Here is a 17,285-nt window from a genome sequence, read left to right as displayed (position 1 = left end):
GAGAAGCAGGCTCATGCAGGCGGCCAGACGTGGGACTTGATCCGGGGTCTCCAGGATCACACCCTGGGCTAAAGGCAGCGCCAAACTGCTGAGCCACCCGGGCTGCTCTACAGAGTCAATCTTAATGTAAACTTTGGGCTATACTTAATAATAATATATTGACATTGGTTCATCATTTGTTTTTTGTTGTTGAAGATTTTACTTTTATTCATGAGAGACACAGAGAAAGTGGCAGAGACATGGGCAGAGGGAGAAGCCGGCTCCACTAGGGAAGCCCGATATGGGACTCGATCCCAGGACTCCGGGACCACGCCCTGAAACAAAGGCAGACTCTCAGCCACTGAGCCACCCAGGCATCCATGGTTCATCAGTTGTAACAAACATACCACACTAAAGCAAGATATTAGTAATAAGGGCAACTGAGTGATGGGGTTGGGAGGGTGAGCCTATGGAACTCCATGTGCTATTTACTCAAGTATTCTATAAATCTAAAACAGTACTAAAAATAAAATCTATTCTTTATTTTGAAAACCAAATTGATAAATTTCTGAGCCTGGACCCTAACCCCATTTTACGTATGGACACACTGTATTATTTGTAAGGTTTGAGAATGCAGAGCATCTTTCCATGACACAGCCACTGCCTAGGTAGAGGCAGCTGCACTTGGTTTTGTTTGGAACTTTGCCAAGACTTGGTCACCATTTCAGAAAGTCACATCACCAATAGCAAACTAGCGGTCTTTGAGTGGCCGGCTCACCACCCGCCTATATTGTGTGCACACTGGCAACCATTAGACTCATGGTAGTTTTATAAAGAGGGGCTCCCATCCAACTGCTCCAATGTGCCTGGGCATTTACATATTCAAACACACACTATTTTATCACTAAATATTTTTACCTATCCTCTGTAGGACAATTAGAACACCATATTGACTTTTTTGGCATAGCGGTAGGTTTTATTATATATTAATTCACAGTAGGATAATGACAAGACATTTAGTATATTTGTGACTGAGTCTGAGAGTTGAGAACCTCTCCTTTATATTAAAATTCAGACTCTGGGATCCCTGGGTGGAGCAGCGGTTTGGCACCTGCCTTTGGCCCAGGGCGCGATCCTGGAGATCCGGGATCGAATCCCATGTCGGGCTCCCGGTGCATGGAGCCTGCTTCTCCCTCTGCCTATGTCTCTGCCTCTCTCTCTCTGTGTGTGATTATCATAAATTTAAAAAATAAAATAAAATCCAGACTCTTTCCTCCTGTCCTAACCAGCGGTCCAGTGGTTCCAGAGGCTCAGCCCCCTGTTCCCCTCAGGCCTGCCAAAGGGATCTGTTTGTATGTCTCAGAATGTGGCAGTATTCTCATGTCCCTAGACTTGGTCCAGGTTGTTCTCTCCCTGAAACACCTTCATCTTCTTCATTTACCACCTGAACAAATGCAGTGTCCCCCAGCCTGTGTTCTTCTTGGCATTCCTTTGAAACCTGCGTCATAGCTGTGCACTACCTGCAATCCTTTTTACTTAATTTTCCTTATTGTTTTTTTGAAGATTTTATTTTTAAGTAATCTATACACCCAATGTGGGGCTCAAACTCACAAGCCTGAGATCAACAGTCGCATGCTACACCAATGAGCTAGCCAGGTGCCCCTACTTAATTTTCATTAAATGACTCATCTTTCATAAATTATTTTTGAATTTACATTAAATTATAAACAAATTTATCTTTTCTTTTATACTTTTTAAATTAATATATGGCTGACATACAATGTTACATTACTTTCAGGTGTACAATAAATAAATTTATGTTTAAATTAAATAAATATAAAAAATAAAATAAAAAAATCATAAAAATTTAATATTTCATTATTTTAACAAACTTGTATTTTAATTTAGTAATATTTAACTTTTATTTAATTCTAATAAATTTATAAACATTTATTTATTATACATAATGTTGTTTTTCAAAGAAAAGTGCATATCCTTATCATAAATACAAAGCTAGCATCAATAGCCCTATAAATAAAGCAACAATAGGGATGCTTGGGTGGCTCAGTGGTTGGGCGTCTGCCTTGGGCTCAGGGGGTGATCCTGGAATCCCAGGACTGAGTCCTGCATCAGGATCCCTGCATGGAGCCTGCCTCTGTGTCTCTCATAAATAAATAAAATCTTTTTAAAAGTGAAATAAATAAATAAAGCAACAATAAAAATAGATAAGGAACATAAACCTTATTAATCTCTATTTAGATAAAGTCTGCAGAAGCCCTGAAGCCATCTCCTTGTTAGAGAAAAGGGGAGAGACCAACAGATGTTAGAAACATGTTAGGACCGTTGAGACTTTCTCCTTCACATATTGAAGGCTTGAAAGCAAATTGGAAAAAGAATAACTTTCTTTTTCAGCGTACCTTAATGCTGTCTCTTTACTACCTCAAATCGGTGTATATCATTACAATCCATTTATTTACCCAGCATTTATCAAGCACCTGAAACGAACCAGGCAGGAGCTAGATGTTTGCAATAATACAACACTGAGACAGACAAGTAGTCTTTGCTCCATAGACTCAGTCGACTTAAGAAACACACATGTAATCTGGAAGTGGTCATAATATTACATTGCTTATGAAAATTTGCGATTTAATGCCTCTCACTTCTCCAACATCCCCTATATGCACGGTGACTGCAGAGCAAACAAACCCACTTGTAAATTACATGAGTGACAGCAAGTCAATTTCAAAATTGCAATGGTCTATAATCTCTTCAAAGTTTTTCACAGGAAAAAGAAAATGTGGGACGTGGGTACATCTTAATAGGTTTGATGTGATGGGACCTGGGGCCCTCCCAAGGTGGTTTGTTTGTTTGTTTGTTTGTTTGTTTGTTTGTTTGTTTAGCAGCAGCAGTGGGAGAGTACCTCCGGGTCACACTTTCCCCCGGAGCCTTTGCTTAACCTCTTGCTGCTCCGAACGCAGCTCAGCCTCACGGTCACCGGGAAGCCCGCCTGGACGCCCCAACTGGGCCCACGCCTCTACAGTGAGTCCCCAAAGGCCCGGCGCTTCCCCAGGTAAGCACTTGGACGAGAAGAGCCAGTCTGTCCGTCTGTCTGCCAGACCTGCCTGGGGGCTCCGACAGCACCCGCACCTGGCCCTCTCCTCGGCCTCCCGAGGCACCCAGCTCGGCGCAGCCCGCCAGGACCGCTGGCGACCGACGCTCGGGTTACCCCCTGGGCGAGTCTGCTCCTCCGAGGGCCCCCGCGTCACCCAAGCGCTGCACCTGCGAGCTGGCGGAGGGGGAAGAAGCCGCCCCAGGTCCGCGCGCCAGCTCTGGGCGGGGGAGGGGCGGGGTACCACCCCCCCGCCCGCCCGCCTCCCCCGACCCTGCCGGCAGATCCGGGACCGGCGCCCGCGGGGCGGGGAGGCCGCAAGGGATCTTCCCGGGTCAGCCGCCTCTAAGCCGCACGGGACCCCGCGGGGAGTCGTGGGTCCTAGGACCGCGAGGTCGAGCGGAGTCCAGCGCGCGAGTCTAGAGTCCGCGCCAGGAGGAGGTGGGGAGGGGTGGTGCGACCCTCTGTCCCCGCCCCGGGGGCGGAGCAAGGTCCGAGCCCGTGGAGCCTGACACCCTTGGAAATCTGTCCCGGCCTTCCTCCCTGGCTCCCGCCTCGCCCCCACCCCCGCCCCTTTCAGGGAGACCCGACCCCCCTTCCCCGTCCACCTCCCTGGTCCTCTGGCTCTCGGGTCCCGGCGTAGGTGCAGGTGCAGCACCCCACCGCCCTTTCACCCGGGCGCATCCCGCTGGGCGGCCATGGCGCGAGGAGACGCCCCACAGGACAGGCGAGTTGGGGGGTTGGGACCGAGTGGGGTGCGGACGGGGATCCGGGTGGCGGTGGGCAGCGCAGACCCGCTGCCTTCGGGCGCTCGTAGGCTCAAAGCAGGCTGGATGGAACTACAATTCCCATCAGCCGCCTGCGTCTGCTACCTGAACGGGAGTGACGGGGGTTGTAGTCCGCTCTGCGGAGGGGTGGCCCTGGGAGGCGGGAGGGGGAGGGCGCGGCCGGGGCGTTGCGTCCTCGGGGTGACCTTCTGACTGATCCCCACAGCTACCACCTGGTCGGGATCAGCTTCTTTATCCTGGGCCTGGGCACTCTCCTTCCCTGGAACTTCTTCATTACGGCCATCCCGGTGAGACTCGCGGCTAGAGTGCCAGCCTCATGGCCACAAACACCATTGCCTTGGACCAGAGGAGTCCAGGCGCTTCGCTTCCCCACCATGCCGCCCTTGACTCCTCATTGTGCCAGTTTGTCTGCGCGTTTGTCCACTGAAGCCCTGAGCCTCAGAGAGGGGAAGTGCCCCTCTTGCAGATAGGAAAGGCCAAGCTTTCAGGGATGCCCGGATCCTACAGGGGCAAGGCCACCAGCTCAGGGGCGAGCCTGTGGAACTAGTGAAGAGCTACCCACCCACCGCCCCTGTTTGTCATTATTCCCTGGCTAGTCATTCCTGGCCTAATCCACTCCAAGAGTGGATTATGGTTTGGTTTTCACTGAAATAGCACGAGTTACATTCATTCAACCAACAAACAGTTAATAAGGTGCATCTACTGTGAGCCAGGCCCTGTTCTTGGCACTGGGACTACAGGAGGAAACATAACAGAGGAAGCCTCCATCCTCATGGAGATACTCCCTCAAGGGAAGGCAGAAATATGGGGTTTGTGTTCTCTCTAGGACTGGTTATCCATATATATTCAATGCTACAACTTTCCAGATGCCTCTTTAGTGTCTGGCTCTCTGCTGGACCCTAGAGACCCAAATATGAATCAGACCCTGGTCTTGAGAGGGAGCTGGGTGCCAAAGAGCTATTAATAATTTAAGAAGGAACCTGCCACCCCAGGCTTGGAGCAAAGTCCTCCTAGGTCCCCAGGGGAGGGAGCAGTTCCTTCTGCTTTATAGAAGAGGTGATTTGTAACTTGGGAGAAGGATAGGTAAAGCACTGGTGTTTGGGGGCTAGGGGAGACTGGGAGGAAAGAGGAAAGGCATTCCAGGTAGAGAGGACTGCCGTGCAAAGGCACCAAGGCAGGGGAACACCAGCCTGTTCAGAGACAGGGCCAGAGCCTGGGGTACCTAGAGCTTACCGGGATGGAGCAGGAGATGCAACACAAAAGGGAGGTTCTGAGGGGCCCTCAGTGCTTCCAAAATCTTGGGACTTTGCCCTGCAGGCAACAGGGAACTATGGGCAGGAGGGAGAAGGAAGTTAAGCAGGGGCTTAACGAACGTGTGTTCCAGAGAGAATGCAGTTAGTTAGCACCTGGGCCAGGGCCTGGCTTACAGTTAGGGACTCAGTAAATCCTCAGGAATCTGGAAGCTGCTGCAGGAGTAGAGGTAGAGACTGGAACCAGGGCACTGCAGAGGAAGGGTGATCGAAAGATGGAGCAAGGCCCAAGTTGGGGGTTCTTAGGGCTTGGGCTCTGTCCCAGACGTCAGCTGTTCAATTCAGGGAACATTCATTGAGCTCTGACTGTGCCAGGTACTGGGATCAGTACCAGGACGGAGAGACAGTTCCTGCAGACTTTAACTGAGCAATCCCAAGCATGGGAGGAGACAGAGAGGAAAGGCTAGGGGGTTCCTTAGGGTAGGTTGGAGGGTGACCCCATACCCCCTCCCCTGGCATCCTGGCAGTACTTTCAGGGGCGGCTGGCAGGGGCCAATACCACCACCGGGGCCCTGGACACCAACCACACAGGCCTCGCAGACACCTTCAACTTCAACAACTGGGTGACACTACTGTCCCAGCTGCCTCTGCTGCTCTTCACACTCCTCAACTCCTTACTGTACCAGTGGTGAGAGGCCCCGGCCCTCGGGCTCCCCGCAGGCCATCCCTCTGTGGTCCCTTCACCCTCTGGTCCCTCTACCAGCCTTCTGTGGTCCCTCCACCAGCCCTCTGTGGTCCCTCCACCCCCCTTTGCTAAGGAAGCTCCATCTGGGCCCAGGGAAGACCTCCCATCCTTCCTCCAATCCTCCTGCATGTCCCCCCACAACTCCCAGTGTCCAACCCTGGGCTCAATCTCTTGCCTACCTCCCCCTGCCTGGCCGGGGCCCAGCCGATGCCCACTCTGCTCCTACTTGTGAGCAGCATCCCTGAGATGGTGCGGATTCTGGGCAGCCTGCTGGTCATCCTGCTGCTCTTTGCCCTGACGGCGGCGTTGGTCAAGGTGGATATGAGCCCTGGGCCTTTCTTCTCCATCACCATGGCCTCTGTCTGGTTCATCAACTGTGAGCACTGCTGCCCCTCCCCCTCCCCACTCAGTCCACCCAGGGCTTCAGCCCAGTCCCTTCTCTGTAACTGGAAGGGCCCAACATATTCAAGAAGGAAAGACCACAGCAGCAGCAGCACTCCCATCCCTGATGAGAAACTGAGAAGGAGAAAAGTCACTTGTCCCAAACCCATGGTGACCTAAGATCAAGCCTCCTGACCCCTAGCCCCCCAAACCTATGGCTATACCTGAGAAGAAAGAATGGGGTGGGGGTGTTACACTAGGGTGCCCAGAGTCTCATGCCTGCCCAACCTAGTTGAGTTTCCCATGCACCCTGCCAACACCTCCTCAAGGGAGCCTCTAAGGCCTGCCTAGTTGAGCGGCATCCCCCACTCTTCTCCCTCCACAGCCTTCTGTGCAGTTCTGCAGGGCAGTCTCTTCGGGCAGCTGGGCACCATGCCTTCCACCTACAGCACCCTCTTCCTCAGTGGCCAGGGCCTGGCTGGGATCTTCGCTGCTCTTGCCATGCTCATGTCCATGGCCAGTGAGTGGACTTGCATGGCTGGAGGGGTGGAGTGGCCTCTGGGATACTGGGGAGCGGAAAGTGTTCTGGGAGTGAGATGCCTTGGGTTCTGGGTAGAGATGATGGGGAGCTGGGGGTTGGGCTTGGGAGTAAGGAGTGGGGCTCTTGGGTTCTACAGTGAGAGGATGATCAGGTGAGGATTGGATTAACTTGGGCCCAGGGGCAGGATTCCCAAGGCTGACACTGGTATCTGGCAGCAGCCTGGGGTTCAGGAAAGGGGGGGGACTAGTTTAAGATTCAGATAAACTGGGTTAGCATCCTAGTTGTACTGCTTCCCAGCCAGAGGGACTGGACAGGGCACTTCACCTGTGTCAGGTTCCCCACTGAAATGCCTCTTATAGCTCTGTCCTGAGATGTGAGAAGTGCTCAACAAAATGACAAGTAGGGAAGAGTGAGAGAAACAAATGCCTGGGCTAGGGTCCTGCAGAGGTTCCTGACTTTGTCAAGAGAGCATAGAGGCAGAGGCCAGGAAGTGAAATCTGAGAAGTACATGATGGGAAGTGGGACAAGAGTCATTAGCCCCCCCTCCCCCCCAGAGAGCCAGTAGGACCAGCCCCCCCTCCACTCTGCAGCTAAAGTTTCTGCACAGGTGGCGTGGATGCCCAGACCTCCGCCCTGGGGTACTTCATCACACCCTGCGTGGGCATCTTCATGTCCATCGTGTGTTACCTGAGCCTGCCCCACCTGGTGAGCTTGGTATTGGGCTCAAGGCCCCACTGCAGAGCATCTCAGATACAGCTGAGTCTGAGGCCCTGAGAGAGGCCAGGGGAGGGGGAGGGGACCTGATCCCCAAAGGAGTCAGCTACTGGGGACTCCAGCCTCTGAGACGACAGGGTGGAGAGGGATCCAGACACCTCAGCCAAGCCAGGCAGGGCCAACACTTTCCTTCTGCAGGAGTTTGCCCGCTACTACCTAGCCAAGAAACCATCGCAGGCGCAAGGTCAGGAGCTGGAGACCAAAGCTGAGCTCCTCCAGTCTGGTGAGCTTGGGCCCCTGCTGGGGAGGTGGAAGACACAGAGGAGGCTAAAGCTACCTCTACAGGAAAGCATTTTCCCTCTGTGGTACCTCCCCGTCTAGAGTCCTCACCCCTAGTAGCCTTGTGTGAGCAGACACAGAGGTCAGGAAGGGAATTCAGTGGAAGTAAAGTTACTCTTGCTGGCCTAGGGCTTCAGTTTTCCATTCTATAAAATGGGGAGACAGTAGAGCTCCAATTTGCTAGTTCTCAATCCAAATGCATTTGTTTGAATCCTGGCCTTGCAACATCCAAGCTGGATGACCTTAGGCAAGTCCCTTAACGTCTCTGAGCCTGTTGCTTTATTTGGAAAGCAGTAGCAATGACATAATCCATATAAGGTGCTGGGATGCCTGGGTGTCTCAGCGGTTGAGCGCCTGCCTTTGGCTCAGGGCATGATGCTGGAGGCCCAGGATCAAGCCCTACATTGGGCTTCCTGCATGGAGCCTGCTTCTTCTCCCCCTTCCTATGTCTCTGCCTCTCTCACTGTGTCTCTTGTGAATAAAGATTTTTATTTAAAAAAATCCATGTAAGTGCTTATCTCTGCCTGGCACATGTATGTGCTTCATAAGTAGTAGCTTAGCATATTTATATGGTTAATTCTCTTTGCCTACGTCCCGGGCTGGTGGAAAGTCATTTGTTTTAACTGCTGGGAATCGCCCTCCATGGAGCCTGGCTGTCACAGGCGTGACCCTGTCCTCCCCTCTCCACCTCAGATGAGAAGAATGGTATTCCCAACAGCCCCCAGAAGGTAGCCCTGACTCTGGATCTTGATGCTGAGAAGGACCCAGAGCTGGAGCCAGAGGAGCCCCAGAAGCCAGAAAAACCTTCAGTTTTCATTGTCTTCCAAAAGGTTTGACTTGTATATGATCCCCAACCACCACTCCTGGGGAAGAGAGAGCTGCTTTCTCCAGCCCTCTCTAAAGACCCTTAGAATGGAATGGCCTTAGTGCTCACCTGGTCCACTTCAAGGTGCCAGGGTCATAGTGGGTTAGGAACACAGCTAGGCCAGGCTCCGGGTGTCCTGCCCACCCCCAGCGAGCACTTGGGGGCTGGGGCTGTGTGTTGGGCCAGCGTCTGCCCCGCCTGCTTACATCCCTGCCTCTGGCTCCCAGATCTGGCTGACGGCGCTGTGCCTCGTGCTGGTCTTCACAGTCACTCTGTCCGTGTTTCCTGCAATCACGGCCATGGTGACCAGCTCCACCAGTCCCGGGAAGTGGAGTGAGTGCTGGGAAGCAGAAGAGGGCAGGGGAGAGGGAGGGAGGAGGGAGGAAGAGGGAAGAAGGAGACGGAAGGAGGGACCAGGATGAGCCCTGTTTCTCTCCCAGGTCGGTTCTTCAACCCCATCTGCTGCTTCCTTCTCTTCAACATCATGGACTGGGTGGGACGGAGCCTGACCTCCTACTTCCTGTGGGTGAGCATACCTCTGGGCTGGGGGTATCTGATGATTTCAGGAAGAAGTTGGGGATCAGAGGATGTGAAAGAGCACAGAAAAGTGATTTCCCAAAAGTCTGACCATTTTAGGTCTGGCAATATAACAGCTGGCCTAGTGATAGTGAGCACCTGGCCCTGGAGGTATACAAGCCAGGGCTTGGACTGTGAGCTCCTTGAAAGCAGAAGTCATGTCCAATTGACCTATGTCCCCAGCTTCCAGCCCAGGACCCGGGCCTCGGTGCTCAGCCTAGACTGTTGCATGGAGATTTCTGTACCATGTGAGAGGTTGGACAAGATTCCTAGTGTTTGATTTTACTCATGGGTGCTGCTTCTTTAAATGAAATCTTCCAAGGAGATATAACAAAGTAGATCAAAGAGGAGCTGCTCTGATCCAGGCTGGCATGGGGCCCTGGATCCCCAGCTTCCAACTCCATTCAGCAACACCACCTGCCCCAAAGGGGTCTGTGGAACCCCCAGGGGTACTTGGAGGAACCCTGCTTGAAAACCAGAGATGCTGTCTAAGGTCTCTTCCAGTTCTGCCATGGAGAGAGCCTAAGCTGGAGATGAGAAGGGGCAGAGGCTAGCCCCAGGCCAGTCCTTGATTGCTGGAGGGCCTTCCCAGCCCCTCACTGGAGGCCTAAGCAAGCCCTGGGCCCTCACTGGCTCATGTAGAGTAGGAGGTCAGGGGAAGTGACAGAGTCTATCTGGGGTGGGCTCCCAGGGACTGCCCTCACCCGGGTGTCTGCCACAGCCAGATGAGGACAGCCGGCTACTGCCGCTGCTTGTCTGCCTGCGTGTCCTGTTCGTGCCGCTCTTCATGCTGTGCCACGTGCCCGAGAGGTCCCGGCTGCCCATCCTCTTCCCACAGGATGCCTACTTCATCACTTTCATGCTGCTTTTTGCTGTTTCCAACGGCTACCTGATGTCCCTTACCATGTGCCTGGCGCCCAGGTCTGGGGGTCAAGAGGGAGGGCCTGGGAGTGGGGAGGTGGGCTTGCTCTTTGAGGTGGACAGCCTATAAGAGGGGGTCCCTTCTGCTTCTGGCCAGCCCAGCACTAGCTGTCTCTAGGCGTCGCTGTCAGATCAGGCTTTAACCCGAGCTGGCCCCAGGGCAGGAGCTGGGGGAGTTCCTGCCAACGAAGTAGTCCAGGCACTGCTTCTAGGGCCTCCTCTCTGGGTGTGTTTCCCCAGCTGTGAAATCAACAGGTTGAGCTATCATTCCTTAGGGCCCAGCTATACCCAGAATCCTCAGTTGAAAGGTAGCTAAGGTTTGTTGTTGTTGTTGTTGTTTTGGGGGGTAGCTAAGGTCTTGATCGAAAGTGGGGGTTCATGGGCTATTTACTCCAGGGACAATGGAATTGAGAATCCAGAGACAGAAGAGGTGGACAGGGAGGACCAGGCTGGGGACATTTTGTTGCGGGGGAAGGCAGTGGAATCTAGAATCCCATTCTACTGGGCCTGTGAGGCCTGAGAGGTGTCCTTGGCGGTAGCCTTATTTTATAGATCAGGAAAATGAAATTGGGAGAGGGCCGACTTATGGTAACTCAGAGGTTGGGGCAGCCCAGACTAGGATTCAGGCGTCCTGTTACAAGAGGGGCAGAGGGCACTGGGGCGGGGTCCAGGTTTGGCCTGGTCTTTCCTAAGAGCTCCTACTCCTGTGTGTTCTAGGCAAGTGCTGCCACATGAGAGGGAGGTGGCTGGCACCCTCATGACCTTCTTCTTGGCTCTGGGACTCTCCTGTGGAGCTGCTTTCTCCTTCCTCTTCAAGGCGCTGCTCTGAAGTGCTCTGTCCAGGGCTCACCCACAGCTCTCTTCTCGCTGCCCCTTTGAACCTGAGACCCACCACAGGGGGAATGGCGAGCCAGGCTTAAGCCTCTGCTGGGCTGAGGCCCCATGGTCTGGGGGTGCCAGGAGGAAGTGGGTGCCACTCTCCTTCCTGGACTGGTGTCCATCTGGGGGCTACGAGGAAGATTCACCAGCATCATTCTAACCCTCACCCAGGAATGGAGCTGACACAGACAGACTACCTAGAGGCACACAAGACCTCATCCCAAGGGCGCTGATCAGGGAAGAGAGGGCCAAGGGCCATGACCCTTCCTCACCTCAAGAGTACATTCATCAATCTCAAGAAATGCACTTGCTCATCTGTGGGGATCGGAGGCCACCAGTGGGGTCTTGCCAAGGGTGTGGCTGGTGTGGCTCCTCTTCTCCCCCAGCCTCCATAACCCCACAATCCACTTTCTTAGACCCCAGGGCAGAGGATGCCGGGGAAGCTGAGGGGAGCAAGGAGAAGGAACAGGCATTAGGGATCTGAGGGTACTCACAGGACCCTGTGGGCCTCAAACAGTGTTTCATTGCCAACGCTTACTTGTCTCCACTCCCCAGAGCCCGGCTGGGCCTAGGTCTCGGAGCTGCAGTTAGCCTACATGCGTGTTTTGCACTTTACAGTTTGCAAAGCTCTTCCGACCCCATTCTTTCACTAAAGTTGCATTGAGACCCTTGGGGGGAGCCAGGCAGGGATTGTGCTCTCCCTTTATACAGGTGAGGAAACTGAGTCTCAGGGGGAAGTAACTGGTCTGTGGCAGAGCCAGGACCCAGCTCCCACCTCCCTCCTCCCTGTAGGTGCTGTTCTGCCTGCCCACTACCTGCTTCTCTTTTCCTCAAGAGGCTCAAGGCAGGAATCCTAAGCACTTATTCCACATTTTGGATGTTTTTCCTTCCAACACTGCTCCTGGGTCTAATAATAACCTTCTTCATTTGTATAATCAATTCACTGAGTCTTTATTTCCAAAGTGCTGTCAGCTCCAATGGCTTTGATGACCTGGGTGGGGTAAGGATGACTGTACCCATTTGACAGATGAGACAACTGAGGTTCTGAGAAGGGCAGAGATTCGTGGGCATCACTATGCTGGGCCCTCTTGACCACAGGGTGACCTGTGCTCCTGGACAGAGCACCTGGCTGCATGAACAACTATTGCTCTTCCCCTCCACTGGTATCCTCTGCCTCCCCAGGCCCCCTCCTCCGCCTTCTCAAAAATGGAGCCTCAGGGAGACAGCAAATTTTCTGGAGAGATGGGGAAAAGTCCTGCTTCACCACACACCCTGTGCAGCCCAGAGAAAAGCAAAGGGTTGTTTTGTTGTTGTTGTTTTGTTTTTTGCATTAGAAGCACTGGCCTTTCTGCCCACATGCCCTCCTGCCTTCCATGAACATTCACCGAGCAGCTATTACATACCAGGCACCAAGTCAGCATAGGGTCCTGGCTCGGAGGTAAGGTACAACCTTGGTAGCTGAAATAAAGCCACAGGGCAGACCCCAAGTGAGGACTCATTCCTTTCACCGTTATTCACTGTACCAGGCAATGGCTGGTCTGATGAGCCTGAAACAAAGGAGACAGGTCCCTGCCCCAAGGCCATGGGAAGTAGAAAGTAACACGGGATGGAGTTTGTGAGGGCCCTGCAGAAGTATGGAATGTAAGATTCCAAAAAAGGGTGTCGCAGATCCCTCTGGGAAGTCGGGGTAGCAGATCAGGGGAGGTTTCCCCCCAGCTGGGCCTCAAGGGAACAAAAACTAGTTCCCTGGGCTGGGTGGGGGAGGGGTGTCCCAGGCAGAGACAGCAGGGAAGGTGGAAGGCTTGGACACAGAATATTCAGGAAACAGAGGGGACTTCTGTGGGGGGCAGTTCTGTGGAGCCCCTAGGATGTGAGAGAGGGAGTGGTGAGAGGATGAGGCTGGAGCAGTGGGTTGGGGACAAGTGATGAAGGCTTTAGTGATGAAGAGTAGATAGCAGGTTAGACAGAGGAGGAGAGATTCAGGAGAGAAGAGGTCGGTGACCTCTTCAAAGGCCATTTAACTAGTGGTTAAGTGCATGTGAGCTGGTCCAGCATTATGGGTTCAAAGCTAGGCCCATTCATTTACGAGCACTGGAGATTGAGACTTGCCCATGTGTGGAGTCCTAGGGAGAGGTCGGGGCTGGAGTACAGACTGGCATCTACTAAACCGTGATTGTAGTCCTAGAGGTATCTTGTGTAGACCATGAGGCCTGGCCATTCCCTTTGACCAGGAATGGTGAGGACAGGACCCCATGCTTCCTGGGTCCCTTCTCCTTCCCCACCTTCACAGATTGTTTGTTGAACCCAAAGCTCCTTAGACCTGCCAGACCCATCCTACTGGCCAGGCAACAGTGCCAGGGAACCCACGGGGGCTGGTCCACAGTCATCTGGAGCAAGCCCACATTGGGCTGAGCAATGGAGGACGGGCCCCAAAAGAGGACACTTAACCCTCAGACATCCTTATGATATCACAACCTGGAATTCCATCTTCCCAACCTCCTTCCTGGTAGACCCAGCCCCCTGCCTCACCCATTAAATCAGTATATAGTCAGCTTTCGATGACAGAAACAAATAGTGGGGCAGAAGGATGCACCTGCTCACTCCTCTCCTGATACCCAGTTCCCTGGCCACTGCCTCCTCCCCAGCCTGATGCAGCTCTGCCAGTGGGCCCCAGTTCCCTCGGAAGTTCCCAGGGGCCATCAGCAAACACCTGTAGAGGGCTCTATGTGGCAAGAACTGAGATAGGCCTGGTGGAGAGACACAAATATTTGAAGGCCAATGTTTGGCCTTGAGTTTCTCACCCTCCCATGAAGAGGAGGCCTCCTGGTTGTGGATTGATTCAACTTTCCAATTAAAAGGCAGAGGTTCGGCAGCCCCCCGGATGGCTCAGTAATTTAGCGCCGCCTTCAGCCCAGGGCCTGGTCCTGGAGACCTGGGATCCTGGACACCATGTCAGGCTCCCTGTATGGAGCCTGCTTCTCCCTCTACCTGTGTGTCTGCCTCTCTCTTTCTCTCTCTCTCTCTCATGAATAAATAAATAAAATCTTAAAAAAAATAAAATAAAAGGCAAAGGTTGTCAGATGGATTAAAAATGATGCAACTGTATGCTATCTACCAGAAACTCCCTTTAGAGTAAAAAACACAAATAGGTTGAAAATGAAAGAATGGGTGGATCCTTGGGTGGCTCAGTAGTTTGGCGCCTGCCTTCGGCCCAGGGCATGATCCTGGAGTCCTGGGATCGAGTCCCACGTCGGGTTCCTTGCATGGAGCCTGCTTCTCCTGGCTGTCTCTCTCTCTCTCTCTCTCTCTCTCTCTCTCTCTCATGAATTAATGAAATAAAATGAGGGCAGCCCAGGTGGCTCAGCAGTTTTGTGCCGCCTTTGGCCCAGGGCCTGATCCTGGAGACCTGAGATCGAGTCCCATGTTGGGCTCCCTGCATGGAGCCTGTTTTTCCCTCTGCCTGTGTGTCTGCCTCTCTCTCTCTCTCTGTGTGTGTGTGTCTCATGAATAAATAAACAAAATCTTTTTAAAAAATAAAAAATAAAAATAAAATGAAAGAATGGGCAAGAATGAGCATGGTATTCCATGCCAATAGTAAACAAAAGACAGTTGGGGTGAATATACTAATATCAGACCAAATAGACTTCAAGTCAAGAATTATTTAAGAGATGAAGGAGGCTGTTATATATCCATAAAAGGGTGTAATAATTATAAACATGCACACCTAACAACAAAATCCTAAAAAAAGATATGAAGCAAAAATGGACAAATTTGAAGGAGGAATTACACATTTCTACAAGAATGGTTGGACACGTCAATACCCTACTTTCAATGAAGGACAGAACAACCAGACAGAAGATTGACAAGGACATAGAGGAGCTGGTGCATTATACACCAGTTGGACCAAGCAGACACACACGCTCACCTACAAACAGCAGAATGTACCTCTTTCTCTACTGCACAAGGAACACCTCCTAGGAGAGATCAGAAATTAGGCCACCAAACAAAACTACAATACATTTTAAAAGACTGAAATCCTGCAAAGTTTCTTTTCCAATCACTATGGAATGAAAGTAAAAATCTGTAACAAAAAGTAGACACTTCACAAATAAGTACCACTTAAACAATGCATTCTGAATTAATGGGTTAAAAAAGAGTCCAAAGATATGGAAGCAGCCCAAGTATCCATTGATGGATGAATGGATAAAAAAAGATGTGGGGCACCTGGGTGGCTCAGTTGGTTAAGTGTCTGTCTTAGACACAGGTCATGATCCCAGGGCGAGCCCCTTGTCGAGCGCCTTGTCGAGCTCCCTCCTCAGGGCAGGGGGCCTGCTTCTCCCTCTCCTCCCCGCTCGTGCTCTCTCTCACCATCTCTGTCTCTCAGATAAATAAAATCTTTAAAAAAATAAAAAGATGCATATGCACACATATACACATGCTGGAATATTACTCAGCCATAAAAAAGAATGAGGGATCCCTGGGTGGCGCAGCGGTTTGGCGCCTGCCTTTGGCCCAGGGCACGATCCTGGAGACCCGGGATCGAATCCCACATCGGGCTCCCGGTGCATGGAGCCTGCTTCTCCCTCTGCCTGTGTCTCTGCCTCTCTCTCTCTCTCTCTATGTGACTATCATAAATAATAAATAAAATTAAAAAAAAAAAAAAGAATGAGATTTTACCATTTGCAACAACACAGAAAAAACTTAGAGCGTATTATGCTAAGTGAAATAAGTCAGAGAAAGACAAAGATCATATGATTTCACTCCTATGTGGAATCTGAACAATAAAAAAAGCAAAAAGCAGAAACAGACCCATAAATATAGAGAACAAACTGGTGGATGCAACAGGAGAAGGAAATGGGGAGTGCCTGGGTGGCTTAGTTGGTTAAGCATCTGCCTTTGGCTTAGGTTATGATCCAGGGGTCTTGGGATCGAGCCCTGCATTGGGCTCCCTGCTCAGTGAGGAGTCTGCCCTCCCCCAACTTGTGCTCTTTCTCTCTCTCATGCACTTTCTCTCTCAAATAAGTAAATAAAATCTTAAAAGAAAGAAAATAAATAGGCAAAGAAGATGAAGAGGTACAAACTTCCAATTATAAAAGAAATCAGTCAAGGCTCTTGGGTGGCTCAGTGGTTGAATGACTGCCTTTGGATCATGTTGTGATCCCAGGGTCCTGGGATTGAGTCCCACATCAGGCTCCCTGTGGGGAGCTTACTTCTTCTGCCTCTGTGTCTCTCATGAATAAATAAATAAAATCTTTTTAATAAATAAAACAAGTCATGGAGATGAAAAGTACAGCGTAAGGAATATAGTGAATAATATTGTTATAACATTGTGTGGTGACAGGTGACTGGAATTACTGTGGAATCAGGATGTTGTCCACCTAAAACTAGTATAACATTGTATGTCAACAATACCTCAACACTATTTTTTTTACCTCAACACTTAAAAAGAATCTATACAATGTATACTAAGTTCTATGAGTAATTTGCAATGACTGCTATAAAAATAAATAAAGGAACTACCTTTAAAATCCTCCCTCAAAAAAAAAAAGAAAAGAAATTGAAAGAGAAATTGGAAAATGCTTTGAGATAAAAGAAAATGAAAACACAACACACTGAAATTTATGGGATGCAGCCAGAGCAGTGCTGAGAGGAAATCTATAGGTGTAAATGCCTACATTAAGAGGAAGAAGGGGGGGATCCTGGCTGGCTCAGTCGGTGGAGCCTGTGGCTCTTGATCTCAAGGTCCTGAGTTTGAGCCCCACTGGGTAGAGATTACTTTAAAAGGGGGGGGACAAGAAGGATCTCAAATCACTAACCTAACTTTACACCTTTAATAATTAGGAAAAAGAAGAGCAAATTAAGCCCATAGTTAGCAGAAGGAAGTTAATGATAAATATTAAGGTGGAGTGAAACACAGTGGAGGATGGAAAAACAACAGAAAATCAGTGAAACTAAAAGTTGGTTATTTGAAACAATCAACAAAACTGACAAATTTCTGACTAGACTGACTAAGAAAAAGAGAGAGAGGACCTTAAAATTATTAAGGTTAGAAATGAAGGTGAAGCCATTATTACTGATTATACAGAAATAGAGTATTATAAGAGAATACTATGAACAGTTGTACACCAACAAATGAGAAACCTAGATGAAATTAACAAATCCTAGAAACACAAACTACCAAAGCTGATTCAAGAAGAA

The 17,285-nt window shown here is 50.8% G+C and overlaps 1 protein-coding gene across 6 annotated transcripts; it reads left to right on the top strand.

The window, feature by feature from the left end:
• Positions 1–2,928: 2,928 nt before the first annotated feature.
• On the top strand, positions 2,929–12,022 carry SLC29A2 (solute carrier family 29 member 2). Of its 6 annotated transcripts, none has more exons than XM_077862510.1 (13): positions 2,929–3,049; positions 3,732–3,815; positions 4,082–4,163; positions 5,654–5,814; positions 6,108–6,247; positions 6,638–6,772; positions 7,401–7,498; positions 7,706–7,790; positions 8,540–8,676; positions 8,939–9,044; positions 9,152–9,237; positions 9,979–10,208; positions 10,926–12,022. In XM_077862510.1, exons 2-13 carry the CDS (start codon positions 3,787–3,789, stop codon positions 11,035–11,037), a joined length of 1,401 nt encoding a protein of 466 aa, XP_077718636.1. In that variant the 5' UTR covers positions 2,929–3,049; positions 3,732–3,786; the 3' UTR covers positions 11,038–12,022. The 6 variants fall into 6 exon arrangements, with proteins under 6 accessions (XP_077718636.1, XP_077718635.1, XP_077718637.1 ...); XM_077862509.1 differs by having other exon boundaries at positions 2,944–3,049; positions 3,669–3,815; XM_077862511.1 differs by lacking the exon at positions 2,929–3,049 and having other exon boundaries at positions 3,467–3,815; positions 5,663–5,814.
• The last annotated feature ends 5,263 nt before the right edge of the window (positions 12,023–17,285 follow it).

Source organism: Canis aureus, chromosome 21 (genome assembly GCF_053574225.1).
Source record: "Canis aureus isolate CA01 chromosome 21, VMU_Caureus_v.1.0, whole genome shotgun sequence".
Classification (NCBI taxonomy): Eukaryota; Metazoa; Chordata; class Mammalia; order Carnivora; family Canidae; genus Canis; species Canis aureus.
This window is presented reverse-complemented; position numbering and strand designations above follow the sequence as displayed.

Excerpts from the sequence above, each read along its gene's own strand:
- SLC29A2 (XM_077862510.1), top strand. The coding sequence starts at position 3,787 with ATGGCGCGAGGAGACGCCCCACAGGACAG. Across the intron at positions 3,816-4,081 it reads GGAGACGCCCCACAGGACAG|CTACCACCTGGTCGGGATCA; the intron begins GCGAGTTGGGGG and ends TGATCCCCACAG. Across the intron at positions 8,677-8,938 it reads TTTTCATTGTCTTCCAAAAG|ATCTGGCTGACGGCGCTGTG; the intron begins GTTTGACTTGTA and ends TCTGGCTCCCAG.